The sequence below is a fragment of the Echinops telfairi genome, unplaced genomic scaffold, assembly GCF_000313985.2.
Source record: "Echinops telfairi isolate 266 unplaced genomic scaffold, ASM31398v2 ScPeMD7_7458;HRSCAF=8496, whole genome shotgun sequence".
NCBI classification, from domain to species: domain Eukaryota; kingdom Metazoa; phylum Chordata; class Mammalia; order Afrosoricida; family Tenrecidae; genus Echinops; species Echinops telfairi.
The window spans coordinates 10,903,957-10,913,987 of record NW_022111358.1 but is presented as its reverse complement, the minus strand read 5'-3'; the positions used below and the strand labels follow the sequence as shown (position 1 = coordinate 10,913,987).

The 10,031-nt window shown below is 51.3% G+C and overlaps 1 protein-coding gene across 1 annotated transcript in view; it reads left to right on the top strand.

Annotated features, from left to right (window-relative positions):
- The window catches only part of HEATR9 (HEAT repeat containing 9), a 17,666-nt gene that overhangs the window by 495 nt on the left and 7,140 nt on the right, over positions 1–10,031 (top strand). Inside the window, 7 exon segments of the mRNA XM_004707356.3 lie at positions 1,753–1,802; positions 3,353–3,537; positions 3,763–3,889; positions 4,091–4,147; positions 4,349–4,405; positions 5,183–5,240; positions 5,696–5,826. Coding sequence (XP_004707413.3) covers positions 1,753–1,802; positions 3,353–3,537; positions 3,763–3,889; positions 4,091–4,147; positions 4,349–4,405; positions 5,183–5,240; positions 5,696–5,826 — 665 coding nt within the window.

Below are 10,031 nucleotides of genomic sequence, written 5' to 3'. Positions count from 1 at the left end.
CCCTACCCCCACCCCCCATCCCCGGCGATCTCACGGACTCCCACTGGTCTCACGGACTCCCACTAGTAGTCTTTCTTCTGGGATACTCTCTCTGATCCCTATCCTGCACCTGTAACACCAGCCCCACCCTGACTTCCTCTGTTACAAATTCACCTGTCTACCTCACCAACCAGGCAGGTAGTTCTCTAAGTATGGTCCCTGCCCAGGCCCCCAAACAAACAAACAACAACAACAAAAACCATTGTGAGAGTCGATTGCTGCTCCTAGTGACCCCGTGTGTTTTAAAATAGAGCCACCGCCACCACTGCACAGGGTTTTCCTATCTGTAATCTTCACGGAAACAGACTGCCAGGCCTTTCTCCCGTGGTGCTCTCACGTAGGTTCAACATGCTGACTGTTAGGCAAACATGGCCATAAACCTTTTGTGCCGCTCAGGGACCTCCTCACCCCCCAGCAATGCTGATTCTCAGAGCCCACCCCTGATCTACTAAATCAGGAACCCCAGGGATGGGTCCCAGAGATATGTATTCCAAAGGCTCCCCAAGCAATCCTAATGCACATTTAAAGTCGAGGAATGCTGAAGTAAGCCAGTAGCTTTCAGCCTCTGATGCCCATTAGAATCTTCTGGGTGTCTTGTAAGCCCGCCTCGGAGAATCTGATCCCGTTAGACTAAAGTGGTTGTTGGCTACCTACAGGTCAATTTTTAAGTCGTACGACCCACTGTGACAGAGCAGAACTGTCTCATAGGGTTTGCTTTATGGGAGCAGATTGCCAGAGCCTAAGGAGCCCTGGCGGTGTAGTGGTTATGCATTGGGCTGCCAACCTCGAGGTCAGCAGCTCTAAACCACTAACCGCTCCATGGGAGAAAGATGATGTTTTCTACTCCCAGGAAGGCTGACAGTCTCAAAAACCCACAGGGCTGTTCTAACCTGCTCTGTAGGGTTTCTCTGCATCAGAATGACTCGGTGCCGGTGAGTTTGGGTTTCGTCGAGGCAGGTTAAAAGTTCTCCCAGAGCATTCTAATATACAGGCTGAAACCCACCTTGCCACCTGAGGGCTTCTCAAAGTTCAACACGCATAGGAATCCATTGGGGTTCTTTTGAAAGTGAGGGTCTGGATTCTGTAGGTCTGGGGTGGAGCCAGTGGGGTCTGCACTTATTAAAGCACTTGGATTAGAAGTGGCTGGCAGGTCAAACCCACCAGCCGCTGGGCCAGCAGCCTATGGGACAGTTCTACTCTGTCCTCTGGGGTCACCAAGGTAGGAAAAGCCTCGATGATTGAGGGTGGAGCTTGGGAGTCTGCGTTTCTGGGATCCCCACCCCCCGACCGAGCTGAGGGGCTGCTGGTCCCTAGACCATGTGTCAAGCACTAAGTTCTAGAAGACAATGAGCCTCTAAAGGGCCAGAATTACCTTCCTGGTGCCTGGTGAAATACCTGCCACCTTCAGTGTTTCCCAAAGTAGGGGATACCGCCCCTGGGGGGAAGGGGGGGGCGGGTGATGCTGGAATGATCCAGGAGGCTTCGAGAGCAGATACCTACCCTTTATCTAAGATTATGGGCTCTAGTATTAATGATTCTTAGTCCCAGGGGAGGGCAGGCGGAGGCACTAAGTAATTTTTTCCCTGAAGAGAGAGCAATAGCCCAAATCCATTTGGGGATCTGACGTGATGTGATGAAGACATGAATTTCTGAATAAATGATTCTCTAGCCAACCTTTGCATTTGCTCTCCCACGCCCTTCTCTGTCCCCCAGAACACAGAAGAGCCACCGCCATCGTTCACCTGCCCTTATCCTGCTACCAGGTAAGACACTTTGTGTGACCACCCTGGGAATGCAGTTAGAGTGAGAGGGCCCAGCAGACTGTGCCCACCCACTAAGGCCAGCTGGCAGAACCCCGGCATTCACTCTGGGGAGCTGGACGTTCACTCTGTGAACTTGCACAGTCACCGTTCCTATGTGCCTGAGGAGCCGCCTGCCACAGGCCAATCTCGTCTTTGTAGGGCTACTGTCGAGAGAGTGCCCCTCAGGTCTGAGCTACACCAAAGGACAAAAATGAAGAAGAGCTCCCTGCCGTCAAGTCCACTCTGACCCTGGGGAGCCCTATACGGTTCCCTATACAGAACCCTATATGGTTCCCTATACAGTGCCCTGTACAGAACCCTATCTGGGCAGTGAGTAATGACAGGGTCCCTCTTCTCTGCTGTCACAGTGATCTAATAAAAGATAGGCTGTCCAGTTCGATTTGAATTTCAGATCAACAATGAATGATTTTTTTGGTCATATAGTTCTATTCCAAATGTTGTCTCCATCTCCTGAAATCCATGTGTACCTGGCGTGCCATTTGGGGTTGGTGGGTTTGTTACGACATCTGACAGCCCTACGCACCGTGAGTCTCCAGTCTCTAAAGTCCTGACAATGTCCCGCGGACCCTGAATACTGTGGTTTCCGTTAGCAGCTGGGGAATCCTTGGCTGAAGCGCCTCTTTCAGTGGAGTCAGGATGGCGCAGCTTGAGAAAGGGGCAGGGAGGAGTCCTGAACAACTCCTGACTCACCCCCAAACCCCCACTAGTTGGAGCTGCTGGCCCACAACTGAGCTCATGTCAAGAGGAAGGGCGCTTTCTCAACTAAGACACTCTGAGAAGCTTCCTGTGGGCAGGGAGATGACCGCACGCCCGGGGCCTCACACAGTGCTTGGTACAGGGGTCGAAACAAAACCCAAACCCATCATCACCGAGTGAATGACAACCTCCAGGTCAGAGTGGGGCCGCCCCACAGGCTCTCCCAGGCTGTGCACCTTCCTGGAGACAGATGACCACATCTCCCTCCCCCCCAGGGGGCTGGTGGCTTCAAACCGCCAACCTTCCTTTAGGCAGCTGGGCGCTAGAACCAGAACCGCTGTGCCCCCGGGCTCCCTCTTGGCACATAGTAAGTACTCCGTGAAAGTCTGCTGGTTCCTGAATGATGAGTGGTCCATCTGTTCCCGTCTTCATGTTACATCCCATCCACCCTCGGCTGTCCTGTGCCATCCCAAGGGGCTTTGAACCCTCCACCAACTTTGTACAGAGCAGCCGATAGCCCATCAATGGTTTCACAAGCCGCCTCTCTTTGGATCCTCACATAACCTTGGAAGGGACACAGGCAAGGTTTCACTTCCTTGGCATGAAGAGCAGATAGAAATCTTGGTGGAGTGAATAACCAGGAGGTTGGGTCGGGGGGTGGGGGGTGGGGGGTGCCTGTGCAGAGAGGACTGGCTGCACAGCATCTCCCACCCAGCCTGTGGCTACACCAGGCACCCACATCAGGGTCCCAGGGGCACAGGCTAAAAGCTATGTTCTGCCACTGCCACCCCTAGATGCCGAAGGAGGAGTACCCCCCAAGTCCCGAGGTCTGGCGGCAGCACCAGAGCAGGCTGCATGCAGTGCCTTACTGCTACTCCCAGAAACCAGAGATCTACTCCCACTGGCACACTTTCTATGACCCGAAGAGGGAGCGGGAGAGCCCGAAGATCTTGTTTCGGAAAATGCAGGATCAGGAAAGGTGTGTGCTCTGCCCACCCTGAGCTCCCCAGACCCTCAAGGAGAGAGAGGTGGGGCAAATCAGCCGCCAGGTCCCGAAGGGGAGCCTGGGGTACAGGGCATCCGGTTTGGGCGGCTGCCTCGGTGCCCTCCCTGAGCTGGGCTGATGTGCAGTCCATGGGGAGCACAGGTGGTGACCTAGGGAGGGGAGGAGGAAGGGAGCCAGATTCTGCCATTTCTCACACAGGGGTCTCAGAGAGATGCCTGAATTCCAAAAACTTCATGTCCCCCTGACCAAACTCCTGCCCAACTCTCAGGTGGGATCCAGGCCCTCAAGGTCTACCTTGTCCGCCTTGAAGTGTCAACGATTAAAGGTCAGGTGCCATGATGGGAGGGCTGGGGAAGCTCCCTCCCCAGGGGTGCCCTTCCCTGGGGTCCCACAATCCCTCAGCCCTCAGTCCCTACCTGTACAGTGGAGGGAGGGTAGGGATGGGATGGAAGTGGAGGCGCGCCTTTCAGTCTGCACGTCTGGATTTCTCCCTTTCTTCTTTCTCACTGCTGCCTGGGACCGACAGGAGCTCACGCAGAGTCTGAAGTCTCCCCGAGAAGAAGAGCAGCTCTATGCCGCTCAGGTGGGACGTGGCGGGAGTGGTGGAGGGTGGGGACAGGAAGGAGCTGGCTGAGCTAGACGGTGAAGAGGCGCCTGACATGGGGGCGGGGGAGTCATAGTCAAAGGACCAGTGCTGGCTGTGCCTTCGAAGATGCTAACCCCAGGGCCGGGGAGCGGGTACTCAGGGCCTCCTGCTTGTTTCCCTCGCTCCCTGTGCTTGCAGGCTCTGGGGTGCCTGGGCATCAGTGACAAAGTGATCATGGAGGCGCTATGGGCGGTGGTGAGTCTGCAGCTGCGTGGAGATCGGGGCAGGGGCAAGCAGGGTGCGAAGGGCACAGAGGAGAGGCATGTGGGTGCAGAACGGGCCACCCTCCGCTGCTGCAGAGATGTTGGTCAGGCCCAGGATGCAGAGAGAGAGAACTATGAGTAGGTAGCATGGCCCCCACCCCCATCAGACCCTGGGTTTCTGCCAAGAGCAGGATGGGAAAGGGTGGGAAAGGGACAATCTGGCGATGCCCTTGGCCCAACACAAACGTCCAGACTGAAAGCCAGGCAGGAGCCGGGCTGAATTTATTCTCTACCTCTGAATCAGTGCCCCAGGCTGCTGTGCCCATTGGTCACCAGGAGCATGCTCTCTTAGCCACAATCCCATTTAGGTTTAAAGGAAGCTGAGCGCTATGTTGGTTTACTTGATAGCACGCTTACTCCAGACCCCAAAAAATGGTTACTGTCGTCATGCCCACAAAAGTGCAGCCCATGTCACGTGACGCGCCTAATCGCATTCTGAATGGAATATGCACGCTTCTACTGAGAACGGGAAATCCTTGAGATGCCAGGTGACCTGCCCAAGACCGTTGGCTACTAACCAGCAGCTCCAGGGATGGGAATGAAAGTCCGGTCCAGTCCAGGGTGGCTCCCATTGCGCCATCCTGCCTGTGCTTTGAGCGTAGACAGGTTTCGCACCCACAAAATGGAAAACGTTAGGCTGAGTTGAATCCTAAGCCTCTGACAGTCACTCACCTTATGGTGTGTTTCCACTACCTGCCTCCTACATCAGGCCAAAACTGGTGCAGAGAAAGTGAAGTTCGAGGCCTGTCGAACCCTGGCCCTCCTGGGTGAGTACATCCTCTCTCCGGGTGGAGAACAAGGCTTTCTTTGAAGACAAGGCTTTCTATTCCCGTAAAGAGTGTCTGTCTTGGAAAGCCACCGGGGCAGTTCTACCCTGTCCTACAGGGTCACCAGGATCAGCATCAACTCGGTGGCAGTGAGTTGGATGGGTGGGTTTTTGTTGGTGCATGGGTTGGTTTGGTTTGGGGAGCTATCCTATTTCCTGCTGGGCAGAAAAAGAAAGGTGGGGTGAAAAAAAAGAGGAGATTGTCAAGGATGGAGATGGAAGCCTTCTAAAAGTGTGCTGGTGCTCAGCTTGCTGCTCCAGTGTCCAGGGAAGAAGGGCCACGCCTGGGGGCCCAGGACTTGGACCACACTTGAGGTCTGAATGGAGTCAAATGACTCGTGGGAGGGAGAAGCAGCCCGGAGGCTCTGCCCTGACTTGAAGCCTTTTCCTGTGCAGGCTGCCTGAACAAGTACGTGATCCAGGTCCTCATGCACCAGTTGAAGGGGCAAAATGAAGACCTCAGAATGGAGACGCTGTTGGGCCTACGCATCGCTCTGAACAACTGGGTAGCTGTCCCTAAAGACAAGGTAATTGGGAGCAGATTTCATAACTGGGGTAAACTGAGACCCGGTCATCCTGGGAGTTGTCTTGGGACGATCGCTGTAAGTGGCACTAAGGAGAGCTGTTTCTTGTGCAGTTGGCTAGAAGCATATGGCTCCGCCACTTATTGTCATACAACATCGGCAATGCCTACGGAGTCACAGACTTGGGCATCTGTAAAACAGAGACCATAACGATCTTCTAGCATTGTTGAGATTAAACGAGATGTGTGTGTAAAGAACCTGCTACAGTGCATATGCTCTTTCAATGGTAACCCTAATTATTATCAGCTCTAATCGAACCTGTTAGAGCCAAGTCTCCGTCAAAAGAATTGGGACCAAGAGAGTCCTCTGTCTCTACTGTGGGCCTCTTTTCCCTTTAGGATTGTCTTACTCTGACCCCATCACTGTAGCAAGGGAGACAGAAGCCATGATTCACTCATTTATTCAACAAATATATACTAAACACCTATCACGTGTCAAGGTTCCTGGGTTTGATGGAATACCCATTGAAATGTTTCAGCACTGAAAGCACTCACTGGTCTGTGCCAAGAAATTTGGAAGAAAGCTACTTGGCCAACTGACAGGAAGAGATTCATATTTGTGCCCATTCCAAAGTAAGGTGACCCAACTGAGTGCTCAAATTATGGAACAGTGTGTTCGTTTGGATTGACTAGAGAAACAAATCCAGAGATACTCATATGTGTTTGTGAGAGTTTTATTTCAAAGAGTAATTGTAAATTAAGGAAACATCCCAGCCCAGTCCAGATCAAGTCCATAAGTCCGATATTAGCCCATATGTCCGATACCAGTCTATAAATTCTTCTTCAGACTCATGCAACACATGCAATGATACTGAATGAAAATCGCAGGCCTGTGGGTGGAAAGTGGTGATGGAAGCATCTCCAGGGTTCAGCATGGCTCCATGTGGCTTGTCAACAGGAAGCTGGAACAGAGAGTGTGTGCCATGCCTCGAGGGAGGAAGACAGGAATTCCCAGAAACCTCAGAAGGCCATGCCCACACAGAGGCCTCATTGGCTAAGCCCTGACTGACAAGCTAGACTCTACCCCTTCACTCAAGTTCACAGGAGACGATGTAACTGCCACAAAAAAATACTATTGATATCGCACGCAAGTAAAATTTTGCTTAAGATCACCCAACAATGGTTGCAGCAGTACATTGACGGAGAACTGCCAGAAATTCAGCCGGATTCAGAAGAGGACGAGGAACAAGGGATATCATTGCTGATGTCAGATGGATCCTGGCTCAAAGCAGCGGATACTAGAAAGATGTTTACTTGTGTTTCATTAACTATGTAAAGGCATTCAACTGTGTGGACCATAATGTTAACTGTGGATAACCTTGAGAAGAATGGGAATTCCAGAGCACCTCACTGTGTCCCTTCAGAACTTGCACCTGGATCAAGAGGCGGTTGTGCAAACAGAACAAGGGTTTAAAATCAGGAAAGGTGTGTGTCAAGGTTGTATCCGCTCACCATACTTGTTCAATCTGCATGAAGCTGGATTAACTGAAGAAGAATGTGGCATCAGGATGGGAGGAAGGCTTATTAACAACCTTCGATATGCAGATGACTCAACCTTGCTGAAAGTGAGGAGGACTTGAAGTACCTGCTGATGACGATCAAGGCTTGTAGCCTTCAGTATGGATGACAAGTCAATGTAAAGAAACCCAAAATCCTCACAGCAGGACCACTAGGTAACAACATGATAAATGGGGAAAAGGAGGCTAAGTTTTGGATTTTTTTCTTGCTTAGATCCACAATCAATGCTCATGGAAGCAGCAGTCAAAAGATCAAAAGGATGTATTGCACTAGGTACATCTGCCTCAAGACCTCCTTAGAGTACTGAAAAGCAGGGATAGTACTTTAAGGCCTAAGGTGTGCCTGACCCAAGCCATGGTATGATCCATTGCATCGTATTGCATGTGAAAGTTGGATGTTGAACAAGGAAGACCATAGAAGAATAGTGTATTTGAATCATGGTGCTGGAGAATACTGAAAGTACCACGGACTGCTAAAAGGACAAGCCAATCTGCATTGGAAGAAGTAAGGCCAGAGTGCTCCTTAGAGGCAAGGATGGCAAGACTTCACCTTACATACTTTGGACATGTTGTCTGGCAAGACCATGTCCCTGGAGAAGGGCATCATGTTTGGCAAAGTGGAAGGCACTCAGAAAGATGGATTGACACAGTGACTGCATCAACGAGGCCAGGCAGAGGAACAATTGTGAGGATGGTGCAGGACTGGGTGTTGTGCACAGGGTCACTATGGGGCGGAGCCAATTCAATGGCCCCTAACATCATCTGTCAGTGCTGTTAGAGACCTTTGGGGTATATCAGTGCAAAGACAAAGCGCCTGCGCTGTGGAGCTTATATTTTAATGGAGGAAACACACAATACCAAGTGAAAAGAAACACATTGGATTAGCGATGTCTACAGTGAAATCTGTGAGAGCTGGAACTTGTCGGCACTGCCTTAATTTTCTGGCTCTCACAAGTGGTCTCCTTTTGACAAGGTGCAGCCTGACCATTTGTCAAGTGCTCGTTCTTAGTTGAAAATATGTGAGTTTTCCTTCTTTGACAGGCGTCTACCTTACACAGGTTGTGACTTTTGCGAGTCTTGCTGCAGTGTTAGAAGTGAGACGTGGCACCTGCAATGGGAGAAACTATGTAGCAAAGTGAGTGACGAGCAACAGGGGGATGACACCGTCATCAGGAAGCCTGCGTGGGGATGGGAATGGGCTGCAACTTTTCTACATGGTGGTGCCATTTTAAACCAAGAAGGCCCCCTTCAGAAAGTGACAACTGAGCAAAAGCAGGCGCGCGCTGGGCCTGGTCAAGGAACAGCAGGAAGACCAGTGTTCCTGCAGGGGGTGGGACAAGAGGAAGCGGAAGCCTGGGGACATGCAGCCAAATCAAAGAAGCTCACAGAGGGCTTCTGGGTCATTTTCAACATTTGGACTTTTAGTCGGAGTGGAACAGGGAGCCACTAGAGCAGTGGTTCTCAATCTGTGGGTCGCGACCCCTTGGGGGGGGCGTCGAATGACCCTTTCACAGGGGTCGCCCAATTCATAACAGTAGCAAAATGACAGTGATGAAGTAGCAACGAAAATAATTTTATGGTTGGGGGGTCACCACCACACGAGGAACTGTATTCAAGGGTCACAGCATTAGGAAAGTTGAGAATCACTGCTCTAGACGTTCTTGAGCAGAACAGTGATGGAACTTGTATTTCAAAAGGTTCACTGTGAGGGCTGGGTTGCGGGGAAATGGAGTGGGGTGATGGCCAAGAGTGGCAGCAAGGAGACCAATTAGGGGCTACTGAAACAATGTGGGGAGAAAGGGCGACGCTTCACCGGAGGGGGAGCTGTGAGAGGTGACTCCGTGCTGGATAAGACCCCCTGAGAGTGAGCTGGAAAAGAAGTGGTGAAGCAAGGAATGACACCAAGGGTTTTGGGGGGTTTTTTTTGCCAAGAACAGAGAAGATAAAGCTGTCATCACGAAAATGGAAACAAGAGGTCTATGTGGAACCGGTTTGGAGGTCATATCAGAGGTTCAACTCCAGACAAGTTATGTGTCAGCTGTCTATTGGACTTCACCGGAGATGGCAAGCGAGTCATCGGATATGCAATCCGTGGCTTAGGAGAGAGATCCGAACTAGAAAGAGCAACTTGGAAGTTGTCAGAATACAGACGGGCTGTAAGGTCATGTCTCTGGACAGCATCACAAGAAGACAGAATCGAGCTTTGGGACCCCATGGGAAGAGGCGGGGCAGAAGCAGCAGCGGCGGCAAACACGCCTTGCCTCCTGACCGCAGCCCGGGGTGTGACCAGCTTTGCTCTCATGCAGAGCACTGGAAGGTGGAGTACTGCAGTTGCTGTCAGGTGAACGTTTAACACCTATCATTTGCTCTCCTTTTTGATCCATTGTAAACTTGTCCTACTTTTTCATATTGTCTGCTTTTTGGGTTGAGGTTTTATTTTCTCTATTTTACTGTGCTGTTGCTCTTGTTGCTTGGTTTGGGTTTTTATGTTTTGTTACTGTTTGGAGGAGTGGTCCTATGGTTTCTTTACATGAAATCCAAGCTAGGTAAATCTATACAGACAGCAACTGGAGTAATGGTTTCTTGGGGAGCACAGAAAGGGAGGGTGGGAAATCATGTAGCTAATAACAGT